Here is a 17,667-nt window from a genome sequence, read left to right on the forward strand (position 1 = left end):
TCATAGATTTTGTTTTGCAGCTAAATCAGTCTTAAATGGAAAACCTTCTTCACAGGACAGCAGAGAGGTAAGTGGCCACTTTCTCATCCCACTCTGCTACAGGAGGCCCTATGGGGAGCTGTTTACAAGGAATAATGTTTGCACTCAGTCCCCTGCTTTCCCTTAGAAAATGAAGGTTTGGTTCAAGTAAAATCAATGGCTGATATCCCTGGAAACTTATTCCAAAACACCCGAAAATCCAAATGCCTTTGTCAATGGTAAAACACAAGACACTCCTCTGTATCCCCATCCTGTGTTGCTGGAGACCTCACTCAGGGTCACAGGGTCTCTTGACACAGGAGCTGATTATCCTTCCCAATTCTGCCAGTGTTACACTTGTCATAGGAGGACAGAACGAGTTTGTCCAGAAAGATTACTGGGATGTATCTTTTCACATTTAAAGTGACTTCTTATTCACATTTATCTACAACAGTTAAACATTTACACTATTAGCAAGATGCTCCAAGAACGAGCCTTACTATAGAAGGGAAAAGACTAAAATATCTTATATCATTTACAGAAAAACAAGTTCTTCAATCTTTAAAGACAAAGATGTTAAATTAAACAATCTTCAACACTTAACGCAATGACAATTGATTCTTTTTCCAGAATCAGAATATAAATTTAGAATACAGTTGTCCCACAAGGAATATAATCACTGCAACAAGAATTTCTCAGCCCTCTTATTTTTGGATTGTCACATATATTGAAATAGTTGCCCAAATCAACTACAGAGAGATAAGACTGTTTAACCTCTTAACCTCACATACTTAGGCACATTCACATTCAGAACTTTTCCTTCTGCAGTGACCAATGTCCAAGCAGTCTTCTCTCTCTTTTTCGATTCCCTTAACCAAACAGAAAGAAAAATTGTTTATGGTTAAATCATTAAAAAGTGGCATTATTGTGTTTAATAACAAAAATAAAGAAAAGGATGGCAAGAGGTAAGAATTGTCTAGTATTTGATGTTAAGGCTATAATTTAGTTCAGGAACAAAACAGATTGCATCACAGGTTCAATTGCACATTGAGAATATTATTTAAAGATGAGAAAATCATTTATAATGTCACAACTTACATGGACAGTGACTTCTACTGCATGTCACCATGTCCATTACCAAACAGAAATATATCAAATTGTCTGGTCTACCACAAGAAAACCATGGATGGCTTAAATGTATGAAATGGGACATTTTTCTAGTTAGGAATGGTCAAACGCATCATGAGATGTTGCCACTGAAAACTGGTTTGATGCATGGGCAAGCAATTCTAAAGAGTTTCTATTCATGCTCACTTGATTACTCCTACTGAACAAATGCCTGGCCTGCCTTCAAAGAGCATCTGTCTCTCAATCACTATTTTGCTCCAGCAAAAAGAATTTCAATGGTCAAAAGATTAAAAGCAGCATCAAATAGGATACAGGAGGACCAAAAGGGAGAGATATAGATAATTTGTTGATGCATATATTACATTTTTTTTGTGTTCTTTGTTCAAATATTCCCGATTTATTGATGATGTACTGATATATTACTTTAATATTCACTATCCATTTCCAGCTATGAGCAATTACACTATATCTATCATTTAGTACAATAAACCAGCTACGATAGATTTATCTGCCCAAACAAAGTAGATCAAAGTAAGATCATTAAGACTTGCAATACTGGTATTTTCCTGTGTAAATATTTAGATTATGAGCAAGGGAAGGAAGAGCAAGGAATCTTAATAAAATGAAAAATAAAAGTTTGCTCACATCTAAGTAAAAATATGGAGTTTTCTTCAAAAATACAGCACTGTAATTGTCACATTGCATTAATCCACTCTTCAGCTGGTCAATATAGCGGGTATGACCACTTTAGTCACCATATTAAAAGGAAAAACATTTCTCAAAAAAACTCAACAACAATGCATTGCTTCTTTTTTGTTCCTATTTCTTACTATAAGTTCAAGATTAAGAGCGTGTTAAAGGTAAACCACTAATGATAGATATAAAATATTATACATTTAGAACACCTTGGGTGAAAAAAAACCATAAAAATATATTTGGTTTATAAATACAATAGATTTGAAGAAGAAATAAAAACACTTTAATAGACCTACTGGAACGACTACATAAAACTAAGGTCTGTTTAAAAAAGACAATTATCCAAGTTTTAAACACTATTCTATAATATAAATCAGCTTTTATGTGGGATTTGTGGCCTGCTAGTCTCCACACCTGAACTCCTAGACTTGACACTTAAATGCAAAGTGAATGAACCACCACTCAGTTCAAAACATGTTCTCAGAAACACCTCACAAATGATATTCTACCACCTGTTAGCTTTTAATAATCTGTTCCCAGATGAAATTGTCTGTTCATGTGAACCATTTTAAGGAGATGCCATGAAACTTTCTCAACACCAAATCAAATGACTCATGAAAGGATTTTTAAACTCTTTCAATGCCTTAGAAATTTAGAAAGATTCAGAAATTAATTATTCTATCTTTATTATAATACTGTTTGGACTGTCCTTAAATTTTTAAAGGGAAGCATTTGGAATACATTTGCTTTTGACTAGAGCAAGGCATTTCCAAACACAGCAAAACTCTAACTGGCTAGAAGTTGAGTTTCACAGAAGTTCTTCCAGGAAAGTGCTAGAACTTGAATTAATAATAGCAACAAGTTATGCACATTTCCAGACTTCCTGGAGAATTCCCTAGCACTGACTTTTTCAATACTTAGCCTTGACAAAAAAAAATTTAAAAAGCAAGCCCTTAAAAAGAACAGCTAAAAAAAATCTCCAGCACAAATTATCTTATATAAGTAGAAGACAGGGGAAAAAAGAAAGGAAAAAGATATTGTAAACAAAAAGACACTGTTTACAATGTCTGTGGAACTGATAAGCCAGCAGCAATAAAATACTGGGGGGTTTTGCTAGTATCTGCATATATTTTGCATGTTCAGCAAAACAAGTGACAAATTTATAAAGTTTTAAAGGATTTTCAGGGACTAAACTTCCTCAGATTCACCATGCCAAATAGCACAGATAAAAGAATCTTATGACTTGTGACAAATGTCTTTGATAAAGTATGAGAAAAAGATTTCTCAGTTACATGGAAAAAGTGCCTGAAATGCCACTTGTGCAAAAAACTTGTAGCATAGCCTGCATTACATAATGCAATCTGCAGTATAGATAAATGTTTTTAGCAGAATGTTAAATGTTGAACAACACAAAACAGCTGACAGAAAAGTGGAACTTCTAAACTCCAGAAAAAGAAGTTGAAAAAAAAATATATTTAAAAACACTGAGGACAAGTAAAATAAGGAGTTTAGAAGTTTAGAAAATGAAAGAAAACAAAATGATCAATCTGACTATTTAGTTTAGACTGTATAAGCCTATTTTAACAAGCACCAGTGATTTAAGCTGTCAGTTCTCAGTAATATTTAATGTCAGGCAATCATCTGCCTGTTCTCTGCATCCTTAAAAATTTCTCCTTCAATTCATCAAAGATATTAAAACAAAGAAGTACCTTACATTATCTTTAGCTCTCCGTTTTTCTTCAATATATCTGTGAGTTTCTAATCTAGATTCTGGAGTGTATGGTGTAGGCTCTTCCCAAAATTTTCTGTCTTCATCATCATTTTCAACTGCTCTGCATCCTTCCCGCTCTCCATCTCCTTCTGCCTGATTGGGTTTTTCCTGTGGGGAGTCTGGGCTATACAAGATCACTGAAGTATTATCCCAGTGAAATGAAGGAACAGTAACTTGCTAATAAATTGCTGCAATAATATTTTTTCAACCCAATAATAACTGTACAATTCCTACCAAGAATGGTATCTTACATATTTGGAGAACATTCTCTGCTCTGCTTCTTTTGTCAATCAACAAAGCATACTTCACATAATGCTTTTCATTTACCTATGAAGTGATAGTATGGCTATACCTAATCCCCTGAAAACCCTGACAGATAATCCAACAGATTTAATTTCAGAAAAAGAAATTTCAGATACCCTCACAACCTTCAGGTGAGAAAAAACCTTTAGTCCATCTGCTGTTTAAGAATTCCCAATATTAGGCAGTAACAGATTAACAGAAATTTATAAGGTAGCAATGAGCATCTCCTCAAATTCAATCTTAACACCTGAATAATTTTTTTCTCCCTAGCTCTAAGTTTCTGTAAATCTCCATCAATAGAGAGAGAAAACTAAATTTGTGATACAGGTGTGATCTATGAGGACACACCTCAGAACTTCCGCTGCCTGAAGTTCTGCAGGCAGAAAACAGTTTCTAAGGGATTAAAAATAAAATGGGTAGCCAGAGCAATAGAAGATGACCCGAGAAAAAAATCCTGCTGCTGTCTAGGTAATGTCAGTGACATGAAGTGGAAGAAGTAGGAAAATCAACACCAAAGGCCTGCAATATTCCATTTCAATCTTCAGATACTGAAGATAATGCTAAGACAAAAGCAATTATAGATGAACAGCTGCTATCTCTGGAACGCCTGCTTTACCTTGAACAACAATTTCCAGCTGTTCTCCTGAAAGAAACTATTAATTACACTATTTTGGCACCCAGACAACTTAGCTTGGAGTTTTGGGAGAAAAAAAATCTACTGAAATGTGTCTGCAGGTCAATAATAAATCATGTTTGTAACTAATTATATTTTCCATTAGAGGTAACATGCATGAGGAGAAATAACTCTGCTTGAATCAACAATAAAGATGAACAAAAATATTTAAGTGGAATGATATAAACTCTTTAATGGAAAAAGCCAAACTTGTGAATAAAGAAAGAATAATGTTTACTCACAAACTGTTGTTGTTTACTGTTACCTGTGACATCCAAGCTTAGAGTCTATCTGTTTCTGTTTCTCATCCTTTCTTTCTTGCATCCTTCTTTGAGCCTCTTCCTTTTCTCTGGCCCTTTTGAGAAGGTAAGCTTGCTCCTGTTCTCTGATTTTCCATTTCACTTCTGGATAGTTTTGAAGGGCTTTAATCCTCTCTGAACGTTCTATTTCTTTACTATCCAAATACTTCCCAAAGGGGAAAAAATCAATATAAATATGTGAGAAATTAAACATATTCAAATCAAGAAATCTATTCAATTGTAGTTTAATTTTTATAATTAAGTTCTGTCTATAATTAGAAATGCATCTTTCACATGTCAACAGCACTATGTAAGTTATACTTTATTACAAAGAATTAACAATAACTTGCTATTCAGATCTGAAAATGGTTTTGTGTTTCTAAGACCTGCTTTTAGTATTTTCCAGGAATTTTAATTAGTCTTATTAGACTATACAGCAGAGAGAGTCCCTTCAGCCATTTCTAGTCTTTGTCTGACTTTCATTCAGCCCAAAATTATTTCTTTTGATGTCTAAGTTTATTGCCAAATGAGTAAGTTGAATCTACTCTTAGCAAGTTAAGCAGTGCCTGTGCTTCTCTGAGGAAAATTGTGAGAACATATTTCAGGCCTGAGACTGTTTCACTGACAGGAAATCCTTACATCGGTTCAGTCACAGCACAAAACCACAATCTCAAAGTGTCTATTTCCAGCCAAGGCAATATAGTGCAATTTTACACCAATTTGTATTTTTTTACTGTCTCACACTGCAGGTTTAGTACATATTGTTGGAATGGTACCAACAACCCACTAACTTCTGCAATCGTGCTAATAATTTAAAAATACATTGTATATAACAACCATGAGGAAAAAACTGCCAGAACTGTGCAATATATTTATTTGAAAAAAAAAAATTGAACAACTTTTGTTTAAGAATCTCCAGTAAAGATGACAGAAAAGTTAATGAATAATTGTGGTTTCATCAGAATAGAAGCAATTACTATCATATTATTTATTGTAGTAATTTCTTCTTTGGAATAGAATTTAATTTCCTGTGAACATTTAGAAAAAGTCTATTAGCTTTCCAAGTACAGGTGTTTATTTTGTTTAGGATAAGTATGTTCAGTCAGCAGTACTCATGTTTTATTTGGATTTAAGTTTTAAAATCTTACTTTTAATTGCTGAAGAGTTGCCACTACAAATTGCCTATAACCTTCAAATTCAGTACATGGGTTACCCATTAGAAACAATTCCTTCAGATGAATATTGCATTTTAGGGATTCAATACTGGAAAGTTCACCAATGAAATTTGCTGTCAGGTCAAGTTTCTTCAATTCTTCACAGCCTGTTTGAAAGAAACCCTAATTCAATTTGTCCATAACATAACATGTACACATGATATATACACACACACGTGCACAGTTGGATATAAAACTGTCTCCATTTGTGTTCTGTAAACTGGTTTCATTCTATCAGAACAAATCTCTTCCAAGACTCTTTCTGAGTGAAAGAGTGACTCACAGCTAAAGTTTATGAGTTTACAATATTTACAGGAATAAAACAAACTCAAGAAAATACAAAATACCATAACATTATTGGCTTTATCAGTATCAAAACTTTGTTGACATTCACAGACAAGCTATTAAATATTTAATTTTCAGATAAACTGGATTTACTTTTTGACAGTCTGATTGCCTTGATACCCCTTCTCAACTAAGTCTCAATCATATGGCTAAAATCCAATCCAATTGCTTAAGGACAGCAGGATCAGTTGTGAGTTTCAGTTCTGAGTATGGTTAATCTCTGATAATATTATTCAAGTACAAAGATAAGATTTCCCAAAAACTCACTGCAAGTTAGGTTTTCCACTCTGTGGACTCAGCTGTCATTGTAAATACTTTATCACTGGTTAAATTGCAAACACTGGTGAGAAAGTGTTGGTACTAAAACAATTCATTACAAACAGAAACTCTAAATTAGATAACAAAATGCTCTGGAAAGTCTTATTTTTTAATTTATTAGCCTCTCCTTTAATCATAAGGTGTCCATGAGTCATAAACTTGACTCTAAGAGTAAAAAGTTTAGCTGAGAGCAAGCTCAACTTTGATTCACATCACTGTAATCACTTTCCTTTCCTGGTCTATCTGCTAAATTTTATGCACAGTTGAGCTGTAAGAAAGTAAACAACATTGAACAATTTATTAGGGAATTTAAATAACCCAAATTTATGCAAGGGCCAATCCCAAAGGTTGTAACTCCTAAGTAAATGACAAATCACAGTAATAAATAATACAACCTGATAGATTAATTTAAAATTTAGTGGCATGAAAATAAATGCAACTTTCTCAACAAATTCCCAAATATGTACTACACTACCTACTTCTTCATAATTTTCAAATTTGTGTTTAGTATATTTGCTTGGTTTTTATTTAAGCCATCCTCTTGAATCAGCTTGCAGACTTAAAAACACAAAGTAAACCAACCAACCACCCAACTAAACCAACAAAAGAAAAACAAAACCAAAACACACACACACACATACAAATAACCAACCAACCAACCTATCAGTTTGTCTCAGTTTTTTTTTAACTGTTTCTTTGTCAAGGTGGATACAGGAAAGATTCAGCAACTGGCCTAATCAGAACTGAGAAACAGAACACAATCAAGTCATAAATTATTCAAGTAATATGGAATGTGTTTATGGGTCGCTCCAAGTCTTCAATTTTAATCTTGGAAAATGCCATATTTTGTACATGAAATGTGCAAAAGTGACAGGATAAAGGATTAAACACAGATAAAACAGACAGGATTTCAACCACAAAAGAGAAAAAAGTCCTCTGAAAACCTCTTTTAAAAAAACTCAGACCCTCAGCGCAACCTGTGCTGAGCACAAAACCTTCTTGTGTGTGACATTTGATTCCTGAAGATGAAACGTCACCCGGAGACATTTAGGAAACTTCAAAGAGAAAAATTCAGCAGTAGGAAGTGCTTGCTACAAAGAAGAACTTACTGAAACCCTGCACCCAAGGATCTTCTACATATTCACAAAATACCGCTACAGGTGGGCATGCTTCATGGCTTCCACTCTCTTTTACACCAAGTCACAACTTAAGTGTTCTAATACGAAAAGGCAAAATGGCTTTTTTCAAAATCTGACCTTCCAGATTTTCAATTCTTTCAATGTTGTTCAAAGCTACATTTAAATATTCCAGCTTCTTTAGTTTGCTCACATTTTCTGTAACAAAACATAGATGGATTATTTCAGTTTTCAGCACTGAAAAGTATGATGGTTTCACTTGCTTATTTTCACTTGCTTACTTTACTTTAAAGCAACAATGAAGCAGAAAAATAGGAAAGGACAAATCAGAATATGTACCACATTACTGAACATTAATATTTTAATGTTAATTAAAAAAAAAAAAAGTTTTCTGAAAACACAAAATAAAAAAAGCAAAAATAAATAAGGAAAGTTATAAACACATTTTTATCACAAATCCATAAAACACATATCTAATTCAAGAGGAATGGCTGAAAAAGCAGAGTGAGACATTCCATCTTGAGAAATGTGAGATATCTACAAATTCAGTGACATGAATCGTACCACAGTTTACTGAGAACTTGGAGAGGTATTTTCTACATAATTCACAAACAAACGTTGACATCAATTTCTCAGTAAGAACTTGTGTAGCTTAGTTCTGATGTTTGTTTTTATTGCAATATTTCTGTAATGAAATTAATCATTCTGTATTTCTGTACGATGTGAGAGCTAGTAGAAGCCAGTGGTAACACTCATGTACACAGGGGATGCCCGAGAAGCTCCTGCCAGCTCATGAGGCAGGGCTGATCTCGAGAGCTGCATCAGGGTTTGCTTTAAGAAGAGAAAAGACACAGCCCAACAGAGCCAATATAAACCTTTCTCTATGATATTCAGGAGCATGCTTGGAACTGTTGCGTCCTCTGCAAGGAGGTGTTGGTATCCACTGGGAAGAGTAACTTCTCAACTTCAATACTTTGTAACACAGCCCCTGTTGACAATGTTTTTGATCTCCACTATAGTGTGGAGAGGGGTTGGTGGTGCTTGTTTTGGTTGTTTTTTGGTTTAGGGTTGGGGTTTTTTTTTCATTTGTTATTAAGGTATGACCTCGGAAAGCTGTCATGTTATACAAGAATATATGAATCAACAAGTTGCATACTTTTTCAACACCTATAGTTAGATTATGGTAACAAAAATTGCTAGTCTCAAAAATGAAATTGCTGAAAAAATTTTGTGTTCAAAAAGCAACAATCTCAATGTGGTATCCTGTGGTAACCTGAAGGAGGCCTGAGTGTTGACAGAAAAACCACAAGATGAAATCTTGTGCCATACTAAGGATTCATTAACAGAGAGAAAACCAAGTTATTTTAGTCCTTCTTGTGATGGGGCAAAGAAGCAGAAAGCAGTTTAAAAAACTTGTTCTCTCTGAGAGAAGAATCCTCCATGTTAGGAAATGCTAAATCTAAATCTCTCACTTTAGAGACAGTTTCCTGATGAGTCCCTTGATAAAACTTAAAGGATTTGCCTTACAAGTTCTGAGCACAGAACCTCCACCTAAAACCTTAGTATTCTTGTCTTCCTCTTAAGGAACTTCAAAGAGATATTTTAATACAATTTCTGAACACTTTCAACTTTTTGTTGTTCATCTAGACAATACGTGTAAAATCTAAGCTTTTCTAGTCCAAGGCTTCATGCCACATCGACCAATATGGAACTAAACCAGACCATATGAAATTATATCTTGTCCTGTTGTGCAGGAAGACCATTAAGGCTTTGCTGCAGAAAGTTTGGTTCATGCACACAAGCAAGTATTTTATCTGAATAAAAATTAGTTCAATGTTAACCAAAAAAATATGATTTGCATGACAATGAAATTTTCAAAAGAGCCTGAAAGAGCTAATCCAGTGATATCAGATTCCATGGTATGTAGTAAATTCTTTGACTTTCTGCCACAAAATGGGATATTTAAACTATATCCTAATTTTTGAAAGTTTAATCCCTGAAAGGTGTTTCACATTCATATTCTAGTGACTTGTATCTCAGTAGTATATTTTTAGTTTTAAATTTCCCTTGAAAATTTCTGAGCTTCTTAGAAATTTAATAAAGAAACCAGGAAAGGAACTCTTGTTAGGAGCACATTCCCTTAAGTATAACACAACACTTTTTTTTCTGATTTCAAAATTATGAATGTGAACACATTTTAAAAGAATCATACTGACAAAAGACTTACCAATTTTTGGAATTAGGTTATTCTGAAGATAGAGAATTTTTAAATCTCGACACCATTTGTCAAGATGCTCTAGCTTTTCTATTTCCTGCTGATGTAAAGAGATTTCTTCCAGTGAAAAAATTTCACAGTTGTTATGTTCTGCACGTCTTCTAACAAGATCTTCAGTGACTGAAAGAAATATTAGATGTCATATTTCCCTCTAATCATTTTCTGCCATCTGACTTATGAGCAAATTATAAAATCATTAAAATATTTTGTTCCACCATACCAAATAGCCCAGCAGAAATGACAACAAAAATAAAATCTGCCAGAAAAGATATCAAGATATCAAGTACTAAATAGCTTCGACCCACTGTGCCACAATAAACATCTGTGAAACACAATCACGTCACCTGTAACATTTGGAAAGATCCATATGAAAATTGCTGAGTCTTCCATAAGAATGTGATACAACCCTTGCAGAAATGAATCCAGCAGCCACTATTTTCAGCATAGCTTGGGTTGCAGATTGATTCATGTAGACAAGTAGTGGAGTGTTTTATGCTGTTTTATTTCCAGATGCCAGATGTTCACATCCCAGACAGCAGCAGGGGGTGGGGGGGATGAAAACTACAGTGTGTCATCATATTCTTCCAGCAGCACAGCGTGCATAGAAATAAGTAGAATAAATGCTGAAAGGGGGCAGATATTTTTTATGACATAACTAACTCAGGCTTATAAATGTTTATGTTAGAATGAAATGTATACCTGATATTTCTTAGGCACAACCAGCTCATCAGAGCCGGCAAAGGAGTTTCAGTGGCTGAAAAACACCAGAGACCTGGGCTCAGTTATCAGGTTGTAATATTTAATGCCAGGCAGTCTTTCAAACAGTGAAGAGGCTCTGTATAATGAAGGTAGAGAAATTCTACAAGAACTAGTGCTCACTCCTGAGCTAGATGCTAGAACTTTGTTTCCAGCACACTGTACCAAAAAGTGCCAGCATTTTCCTCTCCTTGACAAGCACTGGACTATAGTGAGGTACTGAGGAAAAACACAGGGTTTAATCAAGTTAGCACAGGGATTTTCATGATTTTTAACGCTTAAAAAAAGACAAGCCTTACAAAAAGGATTTGAAGAACAGTAAGTAAAAAGAAAAAAATATATAAAGATCTGTGAAAACAAACTTCCTACCATGCATTAATTAAAAGTACTCTTTATTTCTTTGTCTCAGGCAGGTTTTGTGAAATCATCCAGTTTTATTACTGGTCCTGGGATGGCTGCACACATTCACATGGACCAGCAAACTATGTACCAACACAGCCCAAACTCTCATGTGTCTGTACAGCTCCTCTATCTGCAGTCTACAGGAAAGGCTGAAACTGGTTGTATTTATATTATATTCTATTAATTATATTATATTACAATATAATAGTAATATATAATATAAACATATAATATAGTATAAATATATAATATAATATTAGTATAATATAGTATAATGTAATGTAATATAATATAATATAAATTATATTTATTATATTATCTTATTTATAAATGTCCAGACTTAAATCTCCCTTCTTGTCAAAAGACTTTCACCTGACAGAATTAATTTACAGAATTAAATGTGGAGATAAAGATATTGGTTGAAGGGGGAAAACTATCTGCACTTAAATGTTGGGAAAGGTGTCTTTGTCTCTTTTAACTACGTTGAGCAGGTTGTTTTGCATCTGAACAATCATCTTCCCTTGCACTTGAACTTGATTAAAGTAACAGAGAAAAAAAAAAAGTCAATAATTGTGACTAAATACTTCAGTCTTCACAGTAAATATGAAAAAACTGTGATATTTCTATTAAGTTACTTGGCAAATCTGCTGGAAATTGCTTATTTCTGTGTTTGGCTGCAGATTTTCCAGTGCCTCTATTACCAGATAATTTTGAGCAGGAAAACAATACTCCCCAATGTGCATACATTCTGCAGTCTACAGGAAAGGCTGAAACTGGTTGTATTTATATTATATTCTATTAATTATATTATATTACAATATAATAGTAATATATAATATAAACATATAATATAGTATAAATATATAATATAATATTAGTATAATATAGTATAATGTAATGTAATATAATATAATATAAATTATATTTATTATATTATCTTATTTATAAATGTCCAGACTTAAATCTCCCTTCTTGTCAAAAGACTTTCACCTGACAGAATTAATTTACAGAATTAAATGTGGAGATAAAGATATTGGTTGAAGGGGGAAAACTATCTGCACTTAAATGTTGGGAAAGGTGTCTTTGTCTCTTTTAACTACGTTGAGCAGGTTGTTTTGCATCTGAACAATCATCTTCCCTTGCACTTGAACTTGATTAAAGTAACAGAGAAAAAAAAAAAAAGTCAATAATTGTGACTAAATACTTCAGTCTTCACAGTAAATATGAAAAAACTGTGATATTTCTATTAAGTTACTTGGCAAATCTGCTGGAAATTGCTTATTTCTGTGTTTGGCTGCAGATTTTCCAGTGCCTCTATTACCAGATAATTTTGAGCAGGAAAACAATACTCCCCAATGTGCATACATACACACTGGTGGCAATACTATGCTCTATACCCTTTATACAAAAAGAAGTCATACAAACTATAACTGAAAGCTTAATTGCAGCCCAATTTCCATTTGCTGATGAAAATTGAAATTATTTTTGCAGCAATTCTACAAAAATGTCCACTTTCATTAACAGATGATTTGCAAAGCAGAGACTATCTTTCACAATAGAAGCTACAGTGAAGCTTTAGAAACCTAATTTGACATCCTGCTGTAGGGAACTGTCTGAATATTTGACATTTTGTGTAAGACCTAGTTCATTAAGAGGAATGAGAGAAACAAGCTTGCAAGAGAAAACAAATATTACATAAAATTTTAAATAACAGCATCTCCAGGACACTGACGAACACACTGAACTCACTAAAAAGTCCATTAACCAGATTTTCTGGTGTTGTGTGCAGTAACTGGAGAGTGGAGCAGCAACCTGAGAGATCACAGCTACTCCCAGGTTCCCAATAACACAGGAGGAAATGAGGGATGGCATCAATCAAGTGGAGAGAACAGATCTTGAAGCTCTAATGCCCGAGCTTCCAAAAATGACATGTTTTACTAAAAAAAGGAAGCAGAAATTAAGGGTAACATTAAAGAAATTGAAAGAATAAGCAAACGGACAGCTGCAGGTGTATCAGGAGATGGTGGGGGAAGCTACATTTCAGAAAAGTGCAGTATGCCACCACTTTAAGACTCAAATTCATGCTGCGCTGTTCAGGAGATAAAGTCATTCTCCTTCAGGCAGTGCCTGCTCCAAGAGGGCATCTGCCAGCTTCCTGCAGGGACAAGGAGCTCCTGTCCAAAGCACTGCTTGAGCCCAGCATGGGACTGGCAGTCCAGTGATAATATACAATCAAAACAGATTACAAGAAAAATCACAGAGGAAGGGAACTCCTTTTTCATGAGTAAAAGGTGTGAGCACTCAGTCTTTTGGGTCACACTGCTGTACCTGTAAAAGATGATCAATTCATAAGTACCAGTATAGAGTGTTTTACCTCATTTAGGGTTTTTCCACATCTGACAGACCTGGGCTCTGGCATAAGCCATCCTATCCAGCATCCTCCCTTGCAGGGGCTGCCCCACGCAAGGAGGGGTCCCCACCTGGGCCACCCCAGTCCCCACTGCTGGCCCCCTCAGGGCTGTCTGGGGAGGCAAGGAGCCCCTGTGCTTTACAGGTGAGATAAAATGGGTGTTATTGCCAGGGAGGAGGAAAATCTGACAATCATCCGAGGGAGGCAGTAGGGCAGGGAGCTGCCAGGGGAGTGTGGGGATGGCGGGGACGGGAGGCAACTGTGGCGAGAGGGAACGTGAAGCAGAGAATTGTTTAGATTGGAAAACACCTTTAAGATCATCTAGTACAACCCAGCACTGCCAAATCCACCATGAAACCGTGTTCCTAAATGTCACACCGACATGAGTTTTAAGCAAGTCCAGGTGTATTGACTCCACCAGCTCCCTGCTCAGCCTGTTCCAGCGCTTGACAACCCCTTCCATGAACAAATATTTCCCAACATCAAAGCTAAACCTCCCCTGGCACAACTTGAGGCCATCTCTTGCCCCGTCACACAGGAGAAGAGGGCGACCGCGCCCTGGCTACAGCCTCCTTTCAGGGAATTGCAGGGAGCGGAAAGGTCTCCCCCGAGCCCCCGGGCTGAGCACCCCCATCTCCCTCAGCCGCTGCTCATCAGACTTGCGCTCCAGCCCCTTCCCCACTTTTGTCGCCCTTCTGTGGACACGAAGGAGGAGCGCAGGGCGCGGGGCCCGTCCTGGAGAGGGGGCAGGGCCCGGGGAGAGGAGGGCAGGGCCCGGGGAGAGGAAGGGAAGGAAGAGGCTCTCCGACACTCACTGCGCACCATGGCCGCCCTCGGGCGCCGCCGCCATTGCCGGACGCGCCGCGCTGCCACAGCAACGGCCGCGGGCGGCGGCGCTGAGGGCGGCGCCGGGGCCTCGCCGGAACCGCGAGCGGAGCTGCGGCTCCCGGCCCTGCCTTCCTTCCCTCGGCAGGCGGAGATCAGGGTCCTTTCCTCAGGCATAAATCGCGCGTCTCGTCCTTTGCACGACACTTCTGTCCTACTCTTGCCTATCCGTCAACTAGTTTGCCTCACACATTTTGGGCTGAAAACTTGTTTTCCGTTGTTTGTGAAAGCAGCCTGTTCCAGTGATTTACAGCTTTGTACAAAATAGAACAGTTTAGGCTGGAAAAGACCTGTATGATCACCAAGTCCACCCATTAATCTGACACAGCCAAGTCACCTCTGAACCATGTCCCCCAGTGGCAGGTCTACGCCTCTACCAAATTTTTCTAGGGATGGTGACTGCACCACTTCCCTGTGCCACCTGTTCCAATTCTGGATCACAACCAGCATCGGATCAAAGTGGCGACATCAGGAAAGTCAGTCTGTATTTCCTACCTGTCTTCATTAACCTAAAGGTCTAATCAAACCTGAAGGTCATCTTCTACTACCAGGAAATTCACCTATAAATTTAAATAAGGCAGTAGGCATTTTTACAATGGTCAAATTCATTAATTGAGCCCTTTACCTCCGATGTAAATGCAACTCCGCACAGCCACTCTGCAGCTTTCTATCTGTATTGCAAATTAGAGGAGTATGAAGGTGCCATTGAGTTAATGCTCCTGAGATTTGTGGAGATGATGAGACACAAAGGAGCAGGAGTAGTTTATGCACTTTCACTCCATAGTATTTGTCCTGACCTATCTGATGGGATAAATAACAACTCCACTCAGAGGACAGCGAGGTTTACACAGATGGTTGGATGTGACCCAGCACAGAATCACAGACATTAAAGAAGGGCCACTAATCCTCCTACCTACACATCTATATCAAATTGCAGACCTCTTCAAATAATAATGATTTGCTAGTAATATTTTTTTTGCTTGGGAGCAGAATTCACAATCAAAGTATTAATTTCAAACAAGGAAAAAATCTTGTTTTCTCTGTGTACAGTATTTTAATCCTTGTGTTTACATTGTATAACATTGAAATACCTATGTTATTTGGTTAAGCTAAAATCAAGGGGGGAAAGTGTTCATCCTTTTTTTCAGGTATCCTAGATGATAGTTCTGAAGAAAGGAATTTAAAATCTGCAATTAATTTAATTACCAAATAAGTGAGTTGGCTTGATGAGTGGGATGACTTGGCAGGATGCCAGATGCCCACCAGTTTGTTTTTATTTTTTTGTTTTGTTTTGTTTTGTTTTTCCTCATTTTTTTTTCCTTCCCAGCCTCAACAGAAGATGGAAGAGAAAATATGATAAGAAGCTCATGGATTGAGTTAAGGGCAGGGACATCAAACAACAATTACTATCATGGGCAAAACTGATTCAGTTTGGGGAAATTAATTTAACTTTTTGCCAATTAAACAGAGTAGGATAGAGAGACATAATGACAAATCTAAATCCACTCTCCTTTTATTTCTCCATTCTCCCCAGCTCAATTTCAATCCAAGCCGTTGTACCTCTATGTCCTGAGTTAAGCCATAGTTTGTTTTAATCAGTATGTACATAGATCCTGTTAGACAAATCTAGTTCAGCTGCAGGACTTCTTCAAGCAGGTAACTTCTCACTTGTGATGAGCACAAAAGTAGAATTCTCTGTACACCAGTGACTGAAAAGCTCTCAGAATGTGTTTGATTTTCTCTTGTGAAGAACAGGGTATTTTGTGATTCAGGGCTAAATTATTCAGGAAGACAGTAAGCAGCACTTTGGAGCATGTGTTTGCAACACACTGGTCCTCACCTGATGGTCTGGCACACACAGAGCAAAGCTAGGTGCTGAAGCATGTTATTTGCTGTGTTCTTTTATTTTCACATAGTTGTTTGGTTGTTTGGTTTTGTTTTTTTTTAATTATGTACCAAGAATTTTCAGCAATACAAGCCTGAAATCCTAGCATAAAACAATGTACATGCCAGAGATAAAGTAAAGAACCACATTACAAACAGGACATTGGAGATGAAGGAAGAACAAGTCACCTCTGGCATGCCTGTCCTGAAGAAACTCAGTTTACCATTCAGTTTAATAAATTACAACTTTATTTGTTACATGTGTAAAACAATGCAATATGTATTTCTATGTAATGACAAAAATAAGCTTTATAGCATTATTATTACAATAACTAATACAGAAGTATTTTGAACATGTCTTGACTTTGTCCGTGTATACAATCATGTAAGGTGCTCCAACCCCAGAAAACTGATATCCATGGACAAAGCTGTTGAAATGCTGCAGCTCAGAGTCTCAGCTGGTGTAAATGAGCTGATTGATAACCACTCAGAATTTAAACCTATGTATTTTTATTTATTTCATATTGAATTACTGTTTTTTTCAAATATTATTTTTTATTTTATTTTTCTATGGTGCTAGGTAATGTAGTCACCAGTACAAAACAAGGCTTTATGTTTGCACTAAAGTACCAAAAAACCCTCCCCCAAAGAGCACACAATCTGCACTGAAATATATGCAACTTCTAACAATAGCAATCTTCATTACTGAAAAACACTCTCAAATATGAGAAGAAATGAGAACAGGAAAAATTTTACTGATATAGAAATGCCAGAGAAAGGGGGGAAAAAAAAGCAGTGTGAGAAACCATGAAAAACAATATAAATGAAATAACAGTTTTGCTCAGTGTATATAGAAACATGCAAAGAGGTTTATAAAATAGTGCAGCCAATTCATAAAAATGTACATCAAAAAGCAGATTTTGCAGACCTGGACTAAGTGGTCATAACCTGTATTTTGTACTGTGTAGTTTATTCCATATAACTTAAATAAAATATGTTAATTTTTTTATGGTTTGGCTTCTATGAGTAATGTTTTCAGTCTAACTACAAACCAGACTTGCTCACAGACCAGGAACATTAAAAATTAGGGAATGGCATCAATATTATAATCTTCCACATGAACATTCCCTCTATAAAGCACTACATGATATATA

At 36.2% G+C, this 17,667-nt stretch overlaps 1 protein-coding gene across 1 annotated transcript in view; it reads right to left on the bottom strand.

Annotated features, from left to right (window-relative positions):
* Window positions 1-14,595, bottom strand: part of DNAAF11 (dynein axonemal assembly factor 11) — a 35,346-nt gene extending 20,751 nt beyond the window's left edge. Inside the window, exons 1-7 of the mRNA XM_041488086.1 lie at window positions 14,560-14,595; window positions 10,129-10,296; window positions 8,022-8,099; window positions 6,037-6,209; window positions 4,855-5,054; window positions 3,552-3,737; window positions 810-887 (exon numbers count right to left, since the gene is read on the bottom strand). Of these exons, the coding sequence (XP_041344020.1) occupies window positions 810-887; window positions 3,552-3,737; window positions 4,855-5,054; window positions 6,037-6,209; window positions 8,022-8,099; window positions 10,129-10,296; window positions 14,560-14,569 (893 nt within the window). The 5' untranslated portion in view covers window positions 14,570-14,595. The remainder of the gene's footprint in view (window positions 1-809; window positions 888-3,551; window positions 3,738-4,854; window positions 5,055-6,036; window positions 6,210-8,021; window positions 8,100-10,128; window positions 10,297-14,559) is intronic.
* Between the last annotated feature and the right edge of the window lie 3,072 nt (window positions 14,596-17,667).

This window comes from Pyrgilauda ruficollis, unplaced genomic scaffold, assembly GCF_017590135.1.
Source record: "Pyrgilauda ruficollis isolate IOZ18807 unplaced genomic scaffold, ASM1759013v1 scaffold87, whole genome shotgun sequence".
Taxonomy (NCBI): Eukaryota; Metazoa; Chordata; class Aves; order Passeriformes; family Passeridae; genus Pyrgilauda; species Pyrgilauda ruficollis.